At 39.8% G+C, this 24,989-nt stretch overlaps 1 protein-coding gene across 1 annotated transcript; it reads left to right on the top strand.

The window, feature by feature from the left end:
* Nucleotides 1-2,497: 2,497 nt before the first annotated feature.
* On the top strand, nucleotides 2,498-24,664 carry LOC310927899 (MAGUK p55 subfamily member 7-like; the record flags this gene model as incomplete). Its single annotated transcript, XM_083890308.1, has 16 exons — nucleotides 2,498-2,590; nucleotides 3,611-3,688; nucleotides 5,003-5,083; nucleotides 8,859-8,990; nucleotides 11,162-11,243; nucleotides 13,350-13,435; nucleotides 13,574-13,651; nucleotides 14,165-14,364; nucleotides 14,632-14,690; nucleotides 15,714-15,761; nucleotides 18,860-19,033; nucleotides 20,990-21,070; nucleotides 21,196-21,289; nucleotides 21,371-21,479; nucleotides 23,283-23,426; nucleotides 24,434-24,664. The coding sequence occupies 16 exons, from the start codon at nucleotides 2,498-2,500 to the stop codon at nucleotides 24,662-24,664; spliced, it is 1,770 nt and encodes a 589-aa protein (XP_083746434.1).
* Between the last annotated feature and the right edge of the window lie 325 nt (nucleotides 24,665-24,989).

Below are 24,989 nucleotides of genomic sequence, written 5' to 3'. Positions count from 1 at the left end.
GGATTAGCCTCTAAAAAGCTAACTAAACTGAGACTACAGTTTAAGTAGTACATGCTCAGTAGCAAAGCACAAAATATTGTTGATTCTCTATCTAAATGAACTGAGGGAGGGAGGCACAAAGAGAAACTGCTGCTTGTGGTCCTCTTTCTCCTTTTTTAAAATTAATTAATCATGCACACAAACAAAACAAGACAAAGCACAGTCAATAAAAGACAGCACTTGAGGCAGCATCATGCAGCAGCTGTAAAAACACAACACGTGAAAAAGATCACCGTCACTGTGTTCAGTAGGACAGTGCAGGCCTATAGTCACACGTACCACAGACAATTATTTTGTTGTCCTCAGTATTTTTTTTCTGTCAATGCACAAAGCTTGAACACAGAGGGCAAAATATACAATGAGTGGGCTGAGTCATGTCATGACCCAGGCCTGGTCTGTCTGTTAGCTGCTCTGTTCTTCCATGGATTGTCATATCGTTGTGTTCTCATACGTAAACAATGATGTGTCTAATGTTGAGGTTTTTCTTTATATTATTCGGATAGGAGTTCTCAGAGGCGATTCTAGAGTCTGTAGGGGCCCTAAGCAAAAATTCCCAGGGGGCCCTTCCTTCCAACCAGTGTTCATCACCATTATGTTATAAAAAAAATCTGACACCAACGAAAAATGTATGAGTTCAAAATATTTTTTTTTTTCAAAATGAATGAAATAACATGGAAAAACCTTGTAATTAAAGAGTATGTGAAAATATAAATGTTAAGAACAATAAAATATTGTAAATAGCTTTTAAAAACCTATATAAACTTAGTAAAAAAAAATACATTACACTGTAAAGAACCTACATTATAAAACAATATAAATATATAGAACAATAAAATACTGTAATTAACTGAACAAAAACATATATAAACTGAGTAAAAAAGATATGCATTACACTGTGAATAATCTTCATTTTCCAACTTGCAGAACGATAACTTCACACAGGTTAACGTGAGGTGGGGCCCCTTTAGAGAGGTTTCCTACTGAGATGTCACGGCAAATCCCCCCCTTGTTTTTTTAAGGGGGACGGGGAGGCGGCTCGTCACTGCACATTTCAGTAAAAACAGCCCTCAGACTTCGAGTGTCGGAGGCCTCCGATCAGCTCGGGGCCCCAAGCAGTTGCCTGCCTTGCCTGTTCACAAGCTGCGCCTCTGCAAAACAGGAGGCAAAGCAGACAACTGAGAGGGATTCCCTGTCAACAGTCGATCATGTTAGTCCAGAGTGACACTGATGTTGTGAAAACCCTTCTTAAACTCTGGTGACGACCGATCTTTATGTATGATTCCACAAAACAATATGGTTTGTTATTCTGACAGTCCACAAAGAGGTGAGAATTGTTGAATCAAGTCTGTGTGAAAAACAGTTGTCCATAAAGATGGTCATGTGTGGAAAGTGAACCATTCCATGCATTACGCTCGCTGCTCTTTGATTACTGTATTGATTGCCTGGTGCCTTGATTTAGGTCAGAACTTGACACATATCGACCGAATGAGAGACGCTCTCTTTTACAATCTGATCAGTCAAACAATGGACGACCTTTCCTTAACAAGTGGACGTCCAAATGTTCAGCTCTTACTCTTTAGATATTAAGCATTATGGCACGACTGAGCCGGGCCTGATGGAGTGAACCGTCTTTGGTGAGTGCACTTTCAGTTTTCTGTGCTCCTGTCATGGGCTTTTCCTTCTACTTTAAACTCCATGGATCTGACATAATGTCTAATGTCTAACATTTGTCCTAGAAATGAACTTTTCTTGAACTGATCAATGCTTTTTAACATACTTTTATATATTAAAAAGTAATGGCATACATAATCTGATTAAATCATTTTATGTTAATGGGTAAATCTGAAGAGAACACATCCAGGATTTGTGTTTTTACTGTTGTGATGTAGTTTTACTGAAACAATTCTGGCTCTGAAAGAACTAAATTTGATCAAATAACTGTTTACTGATTGATGTTTGATGATATTTGATCATATGCATTGTGGAACACTACATCATCTTAATGTTGAAATGTTCAAAATGAGCATTAGGGGGCAGTAATATCTCACTTTTTTTTACAAACAATAATTTTGTCTTTCACTGTGTATGAGTCCATTCTTCCTCTCAAATGATAAATACAAAGGAAATGTGAAGCATGAATACTTTAAGTTTAAGATCAAGTTTTCTATTATCTTCTCAGCTGATGCTGAGCCGTATTGTACTGTATGATGTGCACCTTTTTTCCAAATTTTTTGTGACTTTTCATTCACACCCTCAGTTTCACCTTCAGCCTCTCTCTTTGCATTCTTGAGCTCACCTGTTAAACCCCTGACAACATGTTCCTTAAGTCAAACACAGATATAGATGGACTGCTCATTCATGTGGTGTACATGTGCATTTTTACGTGAGGGTGTGTCCTGCACCTCCTCTTCCCTCTCCTCCTCCTCCTGCAGGCGTATACATGCTGCTTTCATCCGTGATGTCTGCAACAGAGAACCACACAGACAGAGAGGAGGATTACAGGTTCCTCCACAGCATGTTGATGGAGAAGAAGCTTCACTTGCTCTTCAAGGTGAAGAAGACGCACTGCAGCCATTTGTGATTTAGTCACATCCTCTTTTCTTTTACATTTGTTTAAGTCCCACTTTAACAATTGTACTATTGTACTGTACACAGGACGAGTGATAATCTACAACAGCAAATTGTATCTGATGATGTTAAAATGTACTTTATACAGTTTTAGAGAAATTTCAAATTAAAAGTCCCATATTTATACTTTGAAATCCAATTTTTTTTAAATTTTGAGATGTAATAAAACAAAATTTTCCATAAGTTCTGGAATAATTGATTAGGTTGTGTTCAGGACATCTATGACGACTACCATACTGTAAATTAGACATTTTTAATGTGTAGTTTTTAAGAAATTTAAAGTTAAAGATGCATTATGTAATAAATCTAAAGCAACTGGCCATAAAATCCTCCTAATATGTCACAGAGACTCAGGAATAATGTTCATATAACAAACTGAACTCACCAACAACAACAGTACAGCCGTACATATGGCACCTTTAAATGTCCCATAATGGCACTTTTCAAATTGAAAAATTATCAACTTTGAGATGCAATAAAAACTACATTTCCATAAGTTCTGGACAAGTTTGATATTGGCCCTTTTTAATTGAAAAATAGTGTCACAGCTGTCAGAAAATACGAAACCTTCTGATGTGCAGTTAAATAGAATATGAAATAGCAGAAACTTAAAATATATAATTAACGTTAAAGTGAACTATTCTATTCCTATGTAAATTACAAGAACTATTACAAAAAAAGGTCACTTATTCACACAAATTTTGCTTTTCCAAACTTATTTAATACAATATATTTGGGCATTTATTCAGAAATTCATGAAATAAATGATACATTACCATTAATATGAGCCTGATACATTACCATTAATATGAGCCTAATGTATTAATTGTACTGGGTCCTGAGCCTTTTTCTGAGCTGTATCAGTTCTTTTGGCTGCAGTAAGTACCTTTTTTTTTTTTACTGCAGACAGAAACTTTATGATGATATTTTACCGACTTGACAGATCCACGAGCGGCTGAAGTGTTTTGAGAAGCGAAGCCCCGTCCCTGTCCAGGAGCACGCAGCAGGTCTGGCCACAGATGTAAGTGACTCTCCGCAAACATCTTTTGCAGACAGACACACAGCACAGAGGCTGACAGACCGACAGCAGGAGGAACAGATCCTACATTGTTAAAACGCTTCCCTGCCGGAGAGGAACACGCACTCCCCTCATACAAAAATGATGAAATATCGTCTCTAAAACTCTGCCACCTCAAATATTATCGCTGGAGAGCCAGAGTTCTTAAATAGATATCATTTTGGATCTTATTTCCAGAAGTGAGGTCAGCAGTGACGGTGGCGAGCAAGCGGCTGCTAAAATCATTTCATGTGTCGTCTAATGTTTCAGACTTGAGGAATACAATTAATTTCAGATTTAAGATGAAGTGACAGAGACTATTCCCACTACAGCTGTGTCTCAAAATGGCTTCAGATGTGATCCCCATATTTCATTCCTTTACTTTTACTCCCTGATCTCATTTGTTCCATTTTAATTATCAACCAATCTCTCTCTCTGATTTTTCCTTTGTCGTTCCTGGACAAAAAACAAAACAACTACAAGTATTTCCCCCCCCCCCTTTTACACCTTTCCTTTACTCTCCGCTCCATCGGTAAACCACACTCCTCTTTCATTATCTAGACTCACTTGCTTCCCTTTATCTTCTCCCTCTATCATACACACTGCAGCCAATGCCATGTTTCCATGCATACATCTACCCCCATCCTCTCCCGCTCCCTTCAGTGCTTGTGCTTCAGATTCGCTCCGACAGCCTCTCTCTGCCTGGCTTAAATCATCAGGACCTACTGGAGGGGCCAAACCATGTGTCTGTTTCCTCTCAGCGAGGCTTCTGTTTGCTCACAGTGGAAACTAATGACCTTCATGCATTGTGTCTCTGGAGTGTGCCTCAACATCTTGAAGCAGTAGAAGTCATTATAGTAATATGCTTGACGAGACATGTGACTGCACACAGTCACTTGCTGCCTCTCCACTTGCTGCGGACAGTCAAGGCTGCTCGGATTTAGTTGTCACTGCAGCTGTCAAGTAGCCTTGAACATCCAGGAGCCTGTGTTTTTTTTTTTTTTTAAACCCCCCAACAGTGGCTGAAAGATGCAAAACCAAAACAGGAGACACAAGCAAATAATTACCTTTAAGTAAAGGAAAGCATATTGGAGGTGCATGAGGTCATAATGGGATAATCCAGCAGCTCTGCAGTCTGACGCTGAATTTCACTTTTATCTCCCCGTCTGGTTTTCACTTGGTGCAATATAGAAGATAACAAACCAGACTTCTTCTAGGTCATCATATATATATTAAAGTATTACTAATCTCGCTTCTCTTCTTTCTCTCTGGCTCCAGTTGGTAAAGGAGCTGATCCACCAAGGCTGGAGAGATGAAGTCAAAGAGCTGGTTGCTCTCTTTTCCGAACCCCACTTTAAGGTGAAGACTATGTGCACCTGTAGCTCCACACACATGTATTTGCTAAAAACTTTCTTTGCTTTCTTGATGACAGTCAGCAAATACAACCAGAAATTAAATTTTCTTCCCTTTGCACAAACATTATAAATAGAGGGATTAGGGGTGGGGATATTGTAGTCTCCTTAAATTCACTAAATAATTGTTGCTATTAACGAATGTTATTAAAATAATCTTTTAATTGTTGTTAAAGAGACAGAAGAAGCATTAAATGCAGATACCAGCACCTCTGAAATTCACATTTCACCTCAATCTTAAGTTTACACATACACACACACAAACGCTAACCTTAAAACATGTCTTCATGTTAAAATTAAAGGGCCACTTCACCCAAAAAATATACATTTTTTGTAGGGATGTGAATTTTTGGGTGGCTCACGATTCGATTCCGATTCTTAGGGTCACGATTCGATTCAGACGATTCTCGATTCAAACAATTCTCGATTCTAAAATTGATACAATGCATAGTGTGTTAGGGCAAATTATGGCATCAAAACAATACAATTTGTATAAGATAATGTGAAAATGCGATCACACAAAGGCAAACTTAATTTATTTATTTAAAAAAAATAAAAACTTACTTACTGTACAAAAAATAACTTGCATAAATAAAAGCTTAGGCCATCTGCCTTTTTCTCCCAGAAGTTACACAAATAAACTGTAGACAAATAACACAAACTGATGTTTTGTGTGTTTTTTCAAAATAGAAATTAAATGAAATAGAAATAACATTTTTCGATTTTTGAAGTTTATGAATCGATTCAGAATCGTGGATGATTAGAATCACGATTCCTATGTGAATCGATCCCCCCCACCACTGCAATTTTTTTGTGTTATTCTATCGTCAGACAGTGGATCTCATTCTCTCAACAACAGAGGATGTTGGGATTGTAAAAAATGGACAAAAAGTTGACGTCAAAGTCACTTCCTTCAAAGAAAATAAAAGCCCCACACTGCTCTGTCAAGTTAAATATCAAATACAAAAATAATAAAAACAATAATAATATATATATATATATATATATTTTTTTTTTTAAACTTCAAAAGCATCAAAATTCTGTAATGTGGATGTGGATTAAAACAGCAGCATCATAATGATTTTGTTTATTCTTCATTTGACCAAGTGGGGGGGAATGGGTGAAATCACCCTTTAAGTAATTTACATTATGGGGACTTGCTTTATGAGCAAAATCCTCATAATGTGACTATGTAAACAGATTTATTTCCCCACATTAGTAATACCTGGACTACACACACGCACGCACGCACGCACGCACGCACGCACGCACACACACACACACACACACACACAGACTGAAGCATGTCCTCGACTTCAGCGGCGCTCCAGCCTACGATGATCATGAACAGTAACATGACCTATTTCCAATAGATTTTCCCTTAAACGACGGACACAACAAGTGTCGTCTGTTCGTTCTTTTCCGTGCAGTCTTGCTTCATCACATCTATCCCGATGCTGCTGCTCAGTCATCTGGCCGACGGAGCGCATTCACACATCACAAGGCTTACGCCGTGTTTCCTGCTGTCGGCCTGTAGGTCACACAAAGTGGCACATTAATCCACCTATGAATTTCATTTCAACCGATTCCACGTCATCATTCTGTTTGCTGAGAGGTGCTGACATCTATGAACCGCACTGGCACTGCAGTATATCTGCTCTCTAATTATGTTTATTAGTGCTCGCTCGCGTAGAAAGGCCCAGACTTTTCGAATGCGTGTTGCCTTGTCTGCCGACAGTCATATTTCAGACACACGTACGCGCCGTGTATGGTTTTCCAGTGAGCTGCAGCATTTTGTGTCTCTTCTTAATGAGAAGCTGAAGTCAGATGAGAACTAACAGGTTTGTTTAAACAGTCTAATGACCTGTTTGTTCTTGGCTCCAGTGCAGGAGCTAACACATACTTCTGAGAGACACTGGTTATAATATTCTGCGAGAGAATGTTTATTTTTTTGAAAACCTGTTGCTGAAAGTGGCCAGAGACGCATTGCTAACATGTTGGCAGCTTCTGAGCAGAGCAACCGTTGATGGACACAGGGATAACAAGTAGACTAACCAACAGATGATTTGGCTGATTGTTAAAATTAAGTTAATGAGCAGATGTTTCCCCCTGTGTGCATTGTTTCTTCGTGCTGTAATTCCACCCATAGTTTTATAACTTTTGAAAGTTTGTATCAGGGTCAGAGCACAAGATTAATGTTTATGCAAAAATATTGTTTATCTGTAAACCTTGGGTTTTTTTCACCGAAACGATCTTCCACGACTTGTCTGGGTGAGGAATTGACTCATAACTCACGGTCCTGTACTGGAAATGAACTTTTTCTCAGACGTTTGTGATGTTTTAGCAGCAAAGCCAGTACAACTGCAGCCAGAGTTGTAATGTTATGATGTGTGTGTGTGGGGGGGGGTTGCACTCAGGTGGCCAACAGGCTGGCAGTGTGTTCTAAACCTACAGTAAATCAAAGTTGGCTTGGTGGCCCTGGCAGAAGTGAGGAAGAAAGAGCTGTGTTTGGATTCAGTCATGGTAGTGAGAGCAGGTAGGTCGGCCAAAGTAGTTGGAATTTTTGCACACCCTCATTCACTACCATGTCACCTTTAATTAGTCAACAAGAACCAATGATATTCCTCTTTAAAGTACAGGCCTTTTTATGTACAATGTACATTAATTCAAGTGTTGCTCAGGACCTGTGTTGGTAAACTTGAGGCCGTTGATTATCGGCATTTGTTTCCATGCCGACTTTAACGACAGCTTTAGAATCCACTCACTGTTATCCATGCCCTTTTGAATCTGAGAAAGTTTCAGATAACTTTTGATCTAGGATGGGTCGAGTACAATTTGACGTGTTTTTCGTGTTCCTATGATAAACGCCCTCAGACTAGCAAGACCAGTTACGAAACTTGCAAAACGCCAAGTTGGACGAAAAATCCAAAATGGCCGACTTCCTGTTGAGTCAAGGTCATGGTGTCAAGACGATTTTTTTCTTCATCTTGGGCCGGACAATGTTCACACCAAATTTCGTGAAATTCGGCGCAACTAAATTTCGGTCTGCTCCATAGGCGTTTGACCTGTGGGGGCACTACTGAGCCATTTTGCATTGGTTTTTCGCAATTCCAATATTTTTTTAATTTTTTTTTTTGCTAGTTCTGGTTTGTGTGGCAATTTTTGTCTCATAATTTTTTTGGCATATATTTATTTAGACTATACATTCTCCAGCGCAACTGATTCTTTTGTTTTTTGCTTACAGGTTTAATTGCTAACGTTTTATTTTCTCGGCCGATATGTTCTATGACCAGGAACACATGAATAGAAGCAATGCTTATCTTCTTATAATATTATCTATATTTCAATGGTATCTCATGTAAGACAAGACAAGATCAGAAACTAATTACAATTCTGAGATAAAATACACAAAGTGCGACTGTGTGTGAGAACTGCACTAGTGAAGTGAAATGTAAAGTGCACTGTGCAGTGTAAGGTCATGCACCGGTGGAGTCCAGTGGACGGATATGAAATACAATAACAGTTCTGTCCTTCAGGATTGATGCAGTAACGCTCCATCACGTTTTGAATCCATTTCACGGCGAAGCTTGACTCACAAAAATATATATCACAATCAAACTGTGAGTGCAATATCTTTCAGAGGAAATAGTTAATTTAAATCAAATTGAAATGTGACATATCTGATTCCAAAAGCAACCGCCGCTTCTTTGTTTCCCTCACAGAGTCTCCTGTGTGTCCATGACGCTGTAGCTCAGAGGGAATTTGAGCCAACTCTGCCACCGGTACCCGATGACGCACTGGAGGAGGAAGATTCGGTCAAAATTGTCAGTCTGGTCAAAACCAAAGAGCCCCTGGTCAGTAAACATGTCGTTGTGTTTCAAACTTTGGGGTTCAAAACATAATCTCTTGTTTGGTTTACATAATTTGTTCAACATTTTTGGGAAATCTACTTTCACTTTCATGCCAAGAATTACGGAGAGGACTGATGCACTTTCTCGTCTGTGTGCTAAACATGCAAATGTATTTAATGTAAAAGGACCATTATAAACAAACAGCAACAAAAAAAGAGGATAATTTACGCTTCCTTCCTTGACAAATAATGACCCAGAAATAGCTTGTATTTATTTTTGTTAGGTCTGCATATGAGCGCTCGATGGCACAGCAAAGGCAACGGTTCTTGACTTTGGCTACACATGAGCATGTAAGCCTGTTTTTAATTTGGCACGACGAGGCACAAAAACAAACAAAACCAACTGCAAGCATTTCAAATTAAGACAGTGAGTGCATTTTAGACGTTTGCTCAGTCACAACAACTGACAGACACAACATAAGGACAGAACATCAAGATAGTCGACGCTGAATCATTCTCCAGAGACTTCGTTTGGTGTTGCCCATGACGTGAGAGTCATAAAAGACATATGTCCAGATGCAGCACAATGACAGGGAACACACATACGATAACGGGAAACATTTAGGTCGACTCTCGCAAAGCAACTACTGGTTAGGTTAAGCTTAAAGTAAGGATAAGGATTAGGCTCAGAATTATGAGATGTTTTGGTTCGAACAACGACAGGAAAATAAGACGGACTAAGGCTGAAAAACACATTAACCCTAAGAAGCAAGTTTAACCCTTAGAAGACAGAGCATTTAGCCTGTATTTTCCCTATTTCAGCACAATCTAGACAATGTGATCTGATATCGACTATATAAACACACCTGAGCAAAAAGTACTAAAAAATCGGACATAAATTGTGAAATTTGGAAATATACCTTAGTTCACTTGGCTTGGCCCGTTTTTATTATATCACTACTAAAAATGCAATATAAATGAATCATAACTTTGACTCAACAACACATAAGATGGAAAAACAATGCATTTTTAAAGTCTGAATATGTGACCTAGTATAAACGCACACCCCCAGGATGTCCATATAAGGAGTTGTGTATTATTCCCACTGCAATTTACTAAAGGTGCACCTGCGGTACAGATCCGTGCTGCGTGGTGTGTCCTAAGTTGAGTTAAGGGCTTTTTGAGGGTTAAGGGTTAAGGTTTAGGAATTAGGTTAGGGAACACATTCGTTTCTGATTTTAGTGACTTTTTGTTTAAAGGTCTTAAACCATAGGTCAGTTTCTTGACAGTCACACCTCGAAAGTACAAAATCTATACCTCTGACAAGGCTACAAAATCATCCAAATTTGTAATTGTATTAAAAATGATTCTTCTCTAGTGTAATCTGGATGATTACGGTGTACTCGTGCCTTGTGTTTTCCATCCACGTGGGCCCAGTGGTTGATTAGCAAATAGCAAGAAGTCGAAAACAAAATGTCGTCACATGCACAAGTTGACATTCCTTCCTAGATCCATATCGAAAACAAAATAATTGATTTTTCAGTCTGTGGCCTCACTTTTTTATGTTTTATTTACCAGATTTTAATGAGAACTGCAGCCAGATTTTTTAAATATTACTGAAACTAAAAAATAAATAATCAAAAACTAAATCCCCATGAAAGAGATTGTTTTAATATATTTTTATACAAAGAAAAAAAAGTATGATTTGGGGGAAAATATGAGAATAATTAACTTGATGACCAATAATCAAGAACATATTTTTGTATTGATCCCAAAACTAGACTGGAAGGGGATCAACCTTTTTCTGACATTGTCTCTTTGATCGAATCAACATGTTCCCGTTTTCCAGACAACAGGGTTACACCCGAGCGTGAGCTGATTGTGTTCAGCTACAAAGATGCTCTTTTCCACTGTGATTTGCTCCACATCAGTAACATCTGTTGAAAATAATGTTTTTTTGGACAACCTCCTCCAGTGCTCTGTGTGTTACATGGAGGCAGCTGACTAACTGGTGCCTTCATTAAAACCAATCACTTTCAACGGAATGAAACCGCTCTAAATACGAAGCCTGTCTGGGCTGTAATGAAATCAACATGCAATTCTCACCATTTCCATCTCGTGACCTCTTTGCCTCTGTGCATCTGTTTGTTCACTCACAAAATCACCGTCCACAAGGGGGCGACGATTAAGAAGGACAAATCAACTGGGGCTATTGTCGTGGCGAGGATCATGAGAGGGGGTGCAGCGGATAAAAGCGGTAAGCTGATATTAACTTGTGTCAGATTCTCTTATATGATGATGTGGTGACATTATGATCAGGGACGCTGCAAAGCTGGCATGTTGTCTGGGGTCCAGATTTGGGGGGGGGGGACCAATGGCGTGTTTCCATCATGGTACAGTTCGGTTTGGTACAGTACAGTACAGTACAGTTTGGAACAATGAAGTTTTGGTTAGGCTTGCATTTCGACTGAGAACAGTAGTTTTACTTGGCAGGTGTCACGTCTAACCCTAACCCTAACCCCAAAAGTTCAAAAGTTTGGGGTCACTTAGAAATGTCGGTAACGCTTTCTTTTACAGTCCCCTAATTACCAGGTATTTACCTGGTAAATTCATGGTAACACCAAAGTGTTACTAGGTAATTACCAATGGTAATAAGAAAGTAAATACAGTGAAACTGTTGCCAAAATACTGGGCATTTACCTGGTAACTATATAGTTAATTATAGCGTGTTATTACTGCTGTTAATAAGAAGGTATGTACAGCTAAACTATGGCAAAACTATGGTAAGTGTATTATTGGGTTATAAACTGGTAATAAGCAGGTACCTACAGTCCCCTAATTACTAGCTATTTACCCAAGGGGTAATCTAACAAACCTAACCCTAAAAATGTGTGTAATTACATGGAAACAAGCTTGGCTTTCTTTTACAGTACAGTTTTACTTTACTTACCGAGTACATTACCGTGCATTACCCAGTATTTTGGCAACGGTTTCACTGTATTTACTTATCTTATTACCCTTGGTAATTACCTAGCAACACTTTAGTGTTACCATGAATTTACCAGCTAAATACCAGGTAATTAGGGGACTGTAAAAGAAAGCGTTACCGAAATGTCCTTATTTTTTCAATGAATATAACATTAAACGAATCAGAAATACAATCTATACATTGTTCATGACTTTTTTGTTCACGACTTTTCTAGCTTCAAACGTCTGGTTTTTAATGGAATATGTACATAGGTGTATAGAGGCCCATTTCCAGCAACCATCTTTCCAGTGTTCTTATGGTACATTGTGTTTGCTAATCACGTTAGAAGGCTATTGGATGATTAGAAAACCCTTGTGCAATTAGGTTAGCACAGCTGAAAACATTTTTGCTAGTTCGTTGACAAAAGTAAAGTTTGAAGAGTATTTTCTGCACAGTTTGTGGCCGTTTGCCTCAACAAGACATCAAGCTTTGTATGAGAATAGAAGAAACACCGGTCACAAGTCCTTACTTTGGTAACCCCAAGGAAAGGGTACTGAAAAATGGAATGGTTGGGGACCGTTAATTATTCCCAATGAAAAAAATGTGTACCGTAGTGTACCGCTCCAAACTGAACCGTTCCACTTGGTGGAAACACGCCACAACATATAAGATTAGCTCAGTGTGTCCACAGAGGTCCGCTAGGGTCGTAAATTTCTTCCCTACACAAACACAAACAAAAATCTAGCACACCCCCAGTTTGAGTCAGTGAAGACCATATGGGTCTAGTCCAGTGGTTTCTGGTTCGCGGCACATTGAAACCGAAAAAACAAATAGGTTTGGAACCGGGAAAGTTGGTTTTCACCTGGAATCCAAAAAATAGTTGGTTCTTCTTTGCGAACTGTGACGTCACCAGTGGGCGTGTCATATCCTGTATAGTGAAAACGAGCGGGAAGTCGAGGAAGTATGAAGAAAAAGTGCTGGTGTTGTGTTTACTTTCAACTGAGTACCACAGAGTAACATCCTCCCACTTCGTCTCCTCTTAAACAAGGTGTTAAGCTGGTTCACCAGAAGGTTCTGAGACTCCAGAACCAGAACCATGTCCATCTGAAAGCACTATGAGAGACCCATGTCTCTGACCAAACACAGATGTCAGAAAATAGACCACACACATGATCAGAAAGGAATTTCACTGACAGCATCCTTCAATTGTATCATCCGTTCTTCAGGAGACAGCAATGACAGCATCGGAAAAAAACATCTGATGAAACCCTGGTTGGGTTGAATGTAAGGCCAAACAGGTCCCTGTTTTTCTGGGCCCCAGAGTCCCTGATTTAACCGAACCGTATTTGTCAGATAAATGAAGTGTTAGAATTGTCCATCTGTATTTCCTTGAAGGCCTGATCCATGAAGGAGATGAACTGAAAGAGGTGAACGGAGTCTCACTGGAGAACAGGAAGCCAAAAGAAATCCTTCCGCTACTGGTTAGTCTCAAATTGTTCGCTTCATTATCTTCTCACTGGATGTGCCCGTTTTCCTCCTGCTCTCCTCTTTTTTTCTCTTTCAGTGACTTGAAGGAGTAAAAATCACACTATTTCTTGTTTTGTTGCTGTTTTCATTAGAGTCGTTCTCAGGACAATGTCACCTTCACAATAATTCCTGCATCATCCAAGGACAAAGTGTCGCCATATAAGAAGAAGGTAGGGTTAATATCAACGAGACTCGTGTGACTGAGGAGAAGTAAATTCAAATAAAGTTATTCAGACACTAACTGTATTACAATTAACATCTTTTAATAATCTAAATGCTCGTTTCAACACACACCTGCATCCCATATGTTGAGCTCTTATTTAAGAACACATCTTATACACCCTCTGTGGAAAAATGTTTTTTATATTCCACAGGCCTCAGTTATTTAGAAGGAATTGTCAATCACCATCCCAAAACATAGCAGGAGAAAACATCCAAGCTGGAAACTCTTACAGCAGCAAACATTTGCAATGGATTAAGACAAATTATTTTCAGTGATTGTGGTCATTTCTCAAAAATGACATCGGCGTACGTGAAGAAAGAACAGACAGAGACGTCCGTTGCCAGAATCAAGAGGTCTCATGGAGCTACAGGAGAAAAAAAAAAAAGAAGAAGAAAAAATAATAAAATAAATAAGTCACGCTGTTTGACTGCTAAATAATTGAACGATTTTCTTTCTTAAGCTCTTTGTGCGGGCTATTTTTGACTACGACGCGAACGAGGATCCTTCCATCCCATGTCAGGACGCGGGAGTTTCCTTTAAGAGGGGAGACGTCCTCCGGATTGTCAGCATGGACGATGACACCTGGTGGCAGGCCTGTCCCCTGAGGGACGGCAGCAGTCGGGCTGCAGGTCTCGTCCCCTCACAGCAACTACAAGAGAGGTGGTGTCTTTGTGCTTTTGAGTGATTGTTGACCAAAAAAAGGGGAAAAAGTCACATAATTGGCCATTTTACACAGCAGACGTTTGGACTCGTCACAGCAGGAGAGCTGTTATGAAAAAATATTAATGGAGACTGTGTTCTATTCAAGTCCAAGTAACTCATTTACACCTGTGCTTTTCCTTGCACTATAAATACAAGTCATTTTTTTGTTTTTTTATAAATAAAGCCCGGCTTTGATTCAGCTTTGTTTTGTCTGGCTTCCTACAGGAGATTTGCTCTACAGCGTCCCAAAGGCCTGTTCAAGCCTCGGCAAGTTAAACCACCAGGTACTGAGCCAACGTACACTACCGTTCAAAAGTTTGGGGTCACCTGTACGATTTGTTTGCGTTTTCCATTAAAAGTCACACTTTTCAAAAGAGTTGCAAAATGAATAGAAAATATAGTCAAGACATTGACAAGATTAGAAATAATGATTTTTTTCTTTCGTCAAAGAACCAGCAAAACTGTTTTCAGCTGTGCTAACATCATTGCACAAGGGTTTTCAAGGGTTTTCTAATCATCCAATATCCTTCTAACACGATTAGCAAACACAATGTACCACTTGAACACTAGAGAGATGGTTGCTGTAAATGGGCCTCTATACACCTATGTACATATTCCATTAAAAACCAGACGTTTGCAGCTAGAATAGTCGTTAACCACATTAACAATGTATAGAGTGTATTTCTGATTCATGTAATGTTATATTCATTGAGAAAAAAAAAAAAAAAAAAAAATTCTAAGTGACCCCAAACCTTTGAACGGTAGTGTATGTATCCATTAACTCACTCGCCACACCTCAAAAGAACAAAAAACAACAATAACCTTATAACCCTTTACAATAAACATGTCCTTGAGTGTGAAGCTAAAAAAAAAAAAAGGTCACAGGGGTCAAGGTCACGGGTGAGCTCTGCAGTCCACCTGTTGTACTCACAACCTGTGTCTTCTACACATGCTCCACAGATGACGATGAGGAAGGTACTGTCTGTTTAAATTTACTTTTGCAAACTTTCCATCAGAATAATGGATGATAATGATACGATACACATGTTTTTCACAAAGCATGTGGCCTCCTACAGCGTGTTTTATTACTGGTTAATAATTTGTAACAGTGTCATGTTATGTCTAAATAAAACAATTATTAAAGTTTCCAATTCTACATTTGGGTGAACACATATGCCAACACTTTAAATATAACATTTCATAGCAAAAAAAAACAAAAAACATACACACACATTTCATCACCCTGTGGGTTTTTGTCCACGGTTTCCTCACTCTTTCCTTTTTCCATTTTTTCCCTGTTTTTCCAGTCGCGGAGGACGTCGTAGACTATGGAGCTATAACCGGGATCCACATTGGTGAGATGTTTAACTTGTTCCACTCGTATCCCAACAGATGTCATTCTGGCAACAGGACCGCTATGATACAAGACAATATAACAAGTGGACATGACAGCTCATGACAACACACATACCGTCTGTTTAATCGCTAGTGAAAACAATGGAGGAAGCCCAGCTATATTTACAAGACGGGCCAGTTCCATGATTTGGTTTTGTGGTTTGGAGATTTAGGAGGAAGGACTAGAACGGCAAATGTGGTTTTTCATCCTTCCCAGTTAACCCATTTGTCTTGATCTTGTGGATTGGACGCGATGCGCTCGTGTATATGTGCGTGCGTGCGTTTGAGCCGTGCAGGATGTTCACGTGGGGGTGTGCACTTGGGGTCTGATTGCAAGGTTAAAAATTAGGCCGCGTTATATCAGTTCTGAGGGTCATGTGCGTTTAATAATGAGCCTTTCATTTGATCTCAGGCCAGATTCCACCTGAGGATGTGGTTCAGTGTTTTGTCTCTTTGTCTGCCGTGTAAAGCCTTATGGATTCTGTGCAAGTGCATACAGTGAAACCATGGAAAATGAGTGAGATAGACGAGACACAGAGGATATTATAGATATGTCAATAAAGATAAAAGGGAAAAGCTAGTCTGTTTTTCTTTTGTTTTTTTTAAAGAACAGATTAATATTTTAGAAAATATCCTTTACAGGAGAATCTAAAACCAGCAGCCATTTGGAGTTGATTAGCATGACTAGAAGCAGATGAAAGAACATGATAACATGTGAATCAGATGGTGGTATTTTGTATGGATTAAAGAGACAAATGTGTGTGGAGTTGATGATTGGACTGTTGTGCTTTATACTACATAATAATTACATATCACAATGATCAAAATTGACACTTAGACACAGTTGAACTCAGTTTACAGCTCATCACGTGAGATAGAGATGCTCTGGTATAGTGTAACTGGCAAAAGAAGTGTGGATGTGTTTGTGGTTTTGTTTTGAAATGACTCTCATCGGTATAATCAGCTCAGATAGTCACTCAAAAACAGTTTACAGAAGGCTTTTCTTGGACAAATACGATCGTATCAATGTTCTCACCTCACTATTGATAAATAAGAGAATAAATCATCTCTTTTTATAGTAAAGTGAATAAAAAAGTTACGTTCGCTGTGTTTATGGAAGGCTACTGTGCCTCAAGTTTATAGTCCACTCTTTTGCATTCGGCAAAAATAACTTAATTTGAATGGAAGTCTATGGGAAAATGAGCCTCCTTACTCCTTCTCACTTGACTTACAAAGGCATTAAACACTTTCCTTAGGAGTTGATTGCTAGTTTCAGGTCGTCCACAATAGCACATGATGTACATTTTGGAAAATGCTTCAAATTTAGATGATAAAGGTAGTGGTTAGCACGCTTGCCTTTGCAGCAAAAAGACATGGGTTTGTTCGACCTCCTGTTGGAACAAGGGTCTTTCTGCATGGAGTTAGTTATAGTTATTGGACACTATAAATAGACCGCAGGTGTAAATGTAAAAGTGTTTGTTTGTCTCTATATGTGTGGCCCTGTGATGGACTGGTGATCTGTCCAGGATGTACCTCGCCCTATGACAGCTGAGATTGGCACAGCACCCCCCACGACCCTCGTGTAGAGGATAAAGCGGTAGAAGATGAATGGATCGATGATAGTTAGATTTAGTCTCAACATGAGAGGCTTCAGGCCCTCATCTTTCCTTTACTTCATACCGTCTATATAAGAGAGAAATATCTTTGCCAAAATAAATATTCTGGTTGAAAAGTCATTTATATTGACCATTAAAAGACTTAATCCCTCTAAACCTAATTTCACTCGAGGAAATGATACATTTCATTTGCTGCAGCTACAGCAGCAGTTTCATACCCGTTCACGTTCATAAGTGAAATCATCCATTTAAATCCCATGTAAACAAAAGGTTTGAAAACCTTGCCCCGGCCGCGCAGCCGTGTTTCTTAACACGAAACCCAGAGAGGAAACAGAGGGATATGCTTGCAGAGTGAAATTACAGCTGACGTCAAAGAAAGCCTGGCACCGTCGCTTAACGGCAGTTAACATCATGAAAGGCAAGCGAGCCTGCCAAGACAGGCTAGACCACAGGCGCATGGCAGTCGCTGGATGCCAGACGGCCGACAAGCCGCACATGACAAAGTTATTGTCGCTGGACAGAGGTTTGCACTGTTCAAACTGTTGATAACGCTCGGGGTTTGACACCGAATATGAGGCGGCACTTTCTTTAAATGGTGTTTTATTCTTCAGTGCTGTCGTCTATTGCCATTGTCGCTGCACATTCTGTCATTGTTGCATGTGAAACTTTGGAGTAATGTCAAATAGTATTTGTATTCAGGAAAGGTGGTGTGTCTATGTGGTGCACCGAAGAGAAAACAAGATGAAATGGTGGTCTATTTAGTGATTGGTGATCAGTTATGATCATCGTTTTGCCCGCTTAGTGTCAAGATCCTCTCCATCCTGTTTTAGGTTTGAATAAAAACAGCTATGATATCCTCATTTTTTGTCGAATGTTTGAGATTACCAAATATGGTAACACTTTAGATTAATTCACCATTAACTAGATGCTTACTAACATATATAAGTAGCATACTAGCCCTTTATTAGTAATTATTAAGCACGTATTAACACCTTATTCTCCATAACCTTATTCTACCTCTATTACGACATGAACTTTTCCTATTTAAGGTGTTAATACATGCTCAATATTTACTAATAAAGGGCTAGTATGCAACTTCAAAATGTTAGTAAGCACCTAGTTAATGGTGAATATGTGTTCCCTAATCTAAAGTGTTACCAAAATATATTTATATATATATTCTGTATGGACTGAAGAAATGTACCTATTTTTCAAGTCACTGTACGGTTTGGTATAAAATAAACACAGTAAATACAATAGACACACTAAATACAACAGTAAAAACACAAATAGAAAGAGGAATACTGGAGGACAAGACGATTTCTGGGAGGTCAGGATATGCAGTTGACAGTGGGTTAGTTGGCTATACTCCTGAATTCTATGTCAGCACATTGACGCCGTCATTGTCACTCACGTCTCGGGCCCATCTATGTCTTTTTCAGCTGGTCTACGAAGGAGTTTTCGGCTGGGCACAAAGAGCAGTTGGGCCAGAGGAGCAGCTCGGTGCAGGAGGTGGAGCGCCGGCGCACACGGCTCGTTCCATCCACCGACCTACATGGAGGTGATCCCGTATCACAGAGACCACAAAGACAGACACCGTGTGGTTGTTCTGGTCGGTACGTGTACAGTATGAGCTGTAAACATGAAGCCATATTACTGGGGGACTTATTCCTATGCTTTGTTAGAAGTTTGTTTTCTTAGCACGACGTCAAATACTTTGATAAAAAAATAGGTTCCTGGGCTGTGAATTTGTCCAACTATGCGATATCCTGCCGTAACAAAGTGGTCTGTCGCGTTCTGTTTTATATTATCCTCCTTTTGCCTTTTTGGACATAAAAACCGCCCCCCTCAAAATAACATGATACCCTTCACTAAAAAGACGACATTATTGAAGCTGTTGTTGATCAAAAGAAAAAGTAACGCACTGATGAAGATTTATGTTCCCACTCTTGAGTGCACGAACAATCCTTTACCATCACAACTGCGTAAACACTGTCAGAAAACTCTGATTCAGAATATGTTGTGTTCTCTTAGGTTACCTCGCGGCCCACCCCAGATCCACTGCTCTGCCAATCCTGCAGGCCTGCTCTATGTATTTTTGAGCTATATTTCTCCCCAGGGATTTTTTTACACTGAGCCTCACGGAAGGTCTTTTTAATGTCATATCACGATCCAACTGTAGGTCACTGTAGGTGGGACTGAGGCGGGACAGGAAAAAGGAACACAAAGAGGTGCAAAAGACAAACGCAGAGAAGAGATAAAGGATCGGCAAATTGGAGAAAGCGGGATGAGCAGGTTGTTATTATGATCCCTCATAATGTCAGCCAAGTGCTCCATCATCTCGCTGGAACGGCTACGACAGCTTGGATTTAGATTTAGACCTCTTTAATTGAGTCGGAGCTTTACCCTGATTGTGAATTACATTTTTACTGTCTGCCGTGAAGGCCCGTCATTGACTAAGAGGTCATCATTACAATTATATAGCTTATTGGCAACGGGCGTTACAGACAGGAAAACCAAAAACTTCATTGCTAAAACAGGAGGACTCACTCGATCTAGTGTGACCAGGTTTGGACATGCATCCTCTCTCGTTTGCGTCGCGTACCCAGACAGAGTGAAAACAATAGACATTTATGCCCCAAGAAGATCTGGCGAACGTGACGCGTCACTCACTTTAATCCCAACGGATTGCGTAACATTTAGGTGGGGGGAGTGGTGGTGACATTTCTCTCCAGGTCTGCGGAGCAGCTGTGAAACACATTAGCAGCGTAAGAGTGGAGCGTCTATAAACTTGATATTTTGTAATGTATCGAGCTCATGCAACACGGTGATGGAAAAGGCAGGTATGTCAGGAATCCTACTTTCAGACAAGCGCTCCATTAGAGTCTGATGCAATCAGGGGACGGACAAACTGGCGGTAGAAGCAAATCCCAGATGCTCCTATATGTGTGCGTGTGTGTGTGTGTGTGTTCACTTCATCCTGTGCATCCTACACTATAATGATATTGATACTGTGTGGCGTTGATACCATGTATTTTCCAGAAGCAACAGAAAAAGAGCTGGTTGGAGAATTATTTTCTTACCGAAATCTGTTTAAAATCAGAGCCTTGTCAGTCTGTATTTAAAGACAAAATGTGCGTATCTGTACTTTACTTTGATATTTATATTTCTAGCAACTTTCACTTTTACTCCTCTACATTTCCTCTAACTATCTTTGTGACTCGTCACTACCAAATAAAATCAGAAGTTGGTACACAACACAAGTTTTGCCATTCACACGCTGCAACATGGGGTTAAGTGTCTTGCTCAAGGACACATATAGCCTAGCAGAGCCAGAAATTGAACCCACAACCTTCCAGTTGAAAGACTCCTCACATTTACTTCTACTTCTTTCACTTTTTACTGATAAAAAGTCACTTCAACTTCTACCAAAGTCATTTTCTGGTAAGATACTTGTACTTTTACTCATGTATCCCGGTACTTTAGGATACCAAATCACCAAGGCTGTTCACAACGATAGTGGGAATTAATATTCACAAACTAAAACACAATGTTTGGCTCTTTGTGTTGAGGGCCCAGCGGCGTTGGCGTCAGTGAAATGAAGAGGAGGCTCCTGCTCTCCGACTCTGACTGCTATGGCGTCACTGTGCCACGTAAGGCAGTCGTCTTCATGTTTCAGATCTTTCACTTTTACCTCTTACTTGCCAAATATTGCTTCACATTTTTTTATATATTTTTTTAAAGCCCCTGTCCGACCTCCCACCTTGTTCTCTTGCAGACACCACGCGTGAGAAGAGGAGGCAGGAGAGTGAAGGGACGGATTATCACTTTGTATCAGTGAGCATGTTTGAAGAGGACATTCTGAACCACAGGTAGTGTAGGTGCAGCGTTTTGCTTTGGAGGTTTTCTTGATCTCTTAACTGTTTCTGTCCTGGTTTGTTTTCTGCCTCAAGGTTTATTGAGTATGGAGGATACAAAGGTCATTACTATGGAACAAGTCTCCACTCTGTGCGGAAAGTCATGGCTGAGGGAAAGGTTTGCCTCCTGGATGTACATCCCAGTGTAAGTATCATCAAGAAGACTAGTTTAACACTCCGTGTCCAAGAAGGATGTTTTTTAAGCCAAGTTTTTCACATATTCTTATTGGTAATTATGTTTTGGAAATACTTTACAAGTGATGGCTCATTCACACCAGCCCTCCTTAATCGAATCCTAGTTCGTTTGTACATTTTGACACATTTGACCTTTTGGGAATCGATTCAGAATTGCCCACGTCTGAATCGCGACACATCTAAGAATCAATGTTTTTTCCCCCTACCCCAAGGCCCAGTCCCAATTCTCCCAAAAGTCCCCTCAATGAGGAAAGCACAAGTTAAGATTTTCCCCTAAGAAATGGGACACCACTAGTATGCAAATTGGCATAGCGAACGTGTTCCCAACATCACGCGTATCATCGACGTGTCTGATTTTCACCCCGGTCCAGTAGATGGCGGTGATACACATTGCCTGTACCACCTGCAATACCACCATACAGATTAAATTCTATTTTCATTCACGTTTGAAAATTGTGGTTCCAACGGAGCTCCTGCCTGTTGTGTGGGCTATGTGGATTTATCTTCGTTTGATAAAGAAGAAATATACGAAACAGAAGACGTGTTCTCCGTATGCTCCCAATCATCGGGATGTTTCCGGGACACACACCCCGGTCATGGGCAGACTCTTGCGAAGCACTCGGCATATTTACGAACGTCAATGATTTTCAAACTATAACTTAACAGTCCATTGCATATACATCTAACACATTCAAACACGTTCAGATTTTTTACAGGCGTATTTGCAAATATATTCCGTTTGCATATAGTCGTTTGCACCGGTAGCCGCCATATTGCTCCAGAAAATCGCCGCTGGCTGAGTGTGCAAGGCATCATGGGATACTCCCTTGACTGGTCCAGAGGTGACTTGGTGGCAAGGGTCATTTGCAGGGGAGAATAGGCACTTCCCCTAGGGCAACGGCAAGGGCTCAAATCTAGGGCTTGGGTTTGAATTGGGACAGGCCCCAAGTCACCCACCTCTTGAATTCATACAACTTTAATGTTTTTAGATGTTCTGCATCAGTAGCATTTGCTTCAAATGTAGCGTGCTGTGCTAGCTTTTTCAGACGTCCAGATCCTAGCTGTGAATAATTCACTCCCATGCCTCATACTTAAACAAGAAGTGATTGCCTGTTGAAGTTTTAATAACAATAAACCCCTGCAGGTTTTACTTTCTGGCAGCGGTGCTTCTTGCTTGGCCCCAGCCGCCATATCTAATACAATAGACAGTGTTGACATGGTGGGAAGCCAGTGAGGGATCGTTTGCTCCTGCTTTGTCAGGGTGTTTGTGGTGTGGAAGGATAGTGTGAACCTCCACATGTGTTGTGCTTGGCCAGTTTAAGGTCCTGCCAAACAAGAAGAGACTGTTGACTCAGAGGGAATTTGTCAGGCGAAGCACACAGCCGTCTTACAACGGGTGGAGTTAGAAGTTACAAGTACATATACTGTATATATACATATATAACTGGGTCACCTTTACAGAGGTTTGCGCTTTCTTATTACTCCATAAAACCCAAAATATCCTACTTTCAGTCAAACTCAATTGTAACAGACAAATATTTGCATTGTCAGATACTGTGATAATATACTGTGATAGCTTCACACTGTGCAAGGACCTCGATATTGAATAATTAGGATTATCTGGGTTTTAAAACGGTCCGATCTTCTTAAGCCATGATTTATTTATTTCATGTGTTGTCTTCATTGTTTATTTAAGCATAAACACTGCCTTCATCAAAAAACTTTTTTTTTTCTCCCTCTTTGTTTTTGTTAGAAAATAAGCCGTGTGTACACGTCTGAATTCAAACCATACGTGGTGTTGGTGAAACCCCCGCACATCGAGGAGCTACGTCTGACCAGACGCAGAGCTAAATTTATCTGCAGCGAAGAGGACGCAACACCGGACCGGATCTTTTCCGTAAGAGAAACACGACATACTGTAAACCAGGGGTCACCAACGTGGTGCCCGCGGGCACCTGGTAGCCCGCGGGCAGCCAATACGGTGCCCGCGGGCTCACTTCACTTCACTTCACTTGCATGTATCCGTATGATCGCTCAGTAAAATATCTTTGATATTGTTTATAAAAACTGGTAATCGCACTGGAATGAATGTGTATGCAGTTGAATGCATAATATTAATCATTTAAATGGTAAACAAACAAAAAAATATTATATGGTAGCCCTCCATATTATTTTTTACCCTTAAGGTAGCTCTCTGTCTCAAAAAGGTTGGTGACCCCTGCTGTAAACCCTCAAAGAACATTCCATCAGGGGTTTGATCCGAACATGATCGGAACTTGCTCCTGCACAAATCTTTCCTTCCGCTGACCCTGTGGTTTGCATGTGAAAGACAGGGTGGTTTCTTATTTCATGAAGTATGTATAGATGAATACAGGTTATCCTAAAGAGGAAGGACTTCATCTCATCTGTATACTATATAGTTTGAAAAACTAAGAAGATGCTGGGTCACTTTCATAATCTCCATCTGTTTCCTCCATCAGTGTTTGCTGCTTATATTTGCCCTTATTAAAACTAAAGGTTAGACATATGTTTGACCAGAGCCAACTTATACTGCAGCTGCTGTGAAAAAGCCTCTTATTCTTACAACAACACCTTACGTGAAGCTTTATGTTTTATTTTATAAAAAAAAAGTTGATGTAGTGTCACTGTGTTAGATCTAAATATTAAAAAGGTACAGTTTCGACATTGAAGCCTCCATGGAAAGGTAATGACTGCATCTGGTGTCAATATAAAAGACTCATTATGTGGTAGAAAAAACACAAAAATGTATATTGAAATTATAGTTGAAATTCAAACAGGAATTTAAACGACTGACAAACTATGAAAATGACTGAATAGACCAAATAATACTAACGTTCTGTTATTACAAGTGATTCAATTCTCACGAGATTTAAATTTTCACAGGAGGAAGATTTTGAGGACATGATTGACATGGCTGAAACTATGGAGAACCAGTACGCTAACCTCTTTGACAAGGTGATAGTAAACGGAGATATCGCCACAGCTTTCAGGGAGTTGAAGACTAACCTGGAGAAGATGCAGGAGGCAGAAGTCCAATGGATTCCTGCAGAGTGGGTTTGTTCCTCACCAACAACAGCACGGAGAAGCTGTGGTCATTTGAGTGACTGGATTTGAATTTAGTAATATATATATAAAAAAAATATTTGTATTGTTTTGTTTAGGATAAATTTGATTTATAGCCCCTTTACAACCACTGGAAGGTTTATCATTTACCCGGGAAAACTGAGAAAAACGTTCACCAAAAGACGTTCCTACTTGCAGGGACTTTTCAGATTACCACTGATTGGTGGAACAAAAACTTTAAAAGAAGACAAAGAAATAAATCAAAAGGAGCAAATGAAAGGATACAAGGTACAACAAGTGGACGGACGGCAAAGTCCAGGCTCTTTTGAGCAGATTTGCTGAGGAGGAGGTTCAGCGGGGACTTCCAAACGACCGA

Source organism: Microchirus variegatus, assembly GCF_963457635.1.
Source record: "Microchirus variegatus genome assembly, chromosome: 5".
NCBI lineage: Eukaryota > Metazoa > Chordata > Actinopteri > Pleuronectiformes > Soleidae > Microchirus > Microchirus variegatus.
The sequence above is the reverse complement of the archived record's forward strand: the minus strand, read 5'-3'. Positions and strand labels throughout refer to the sequence as shown.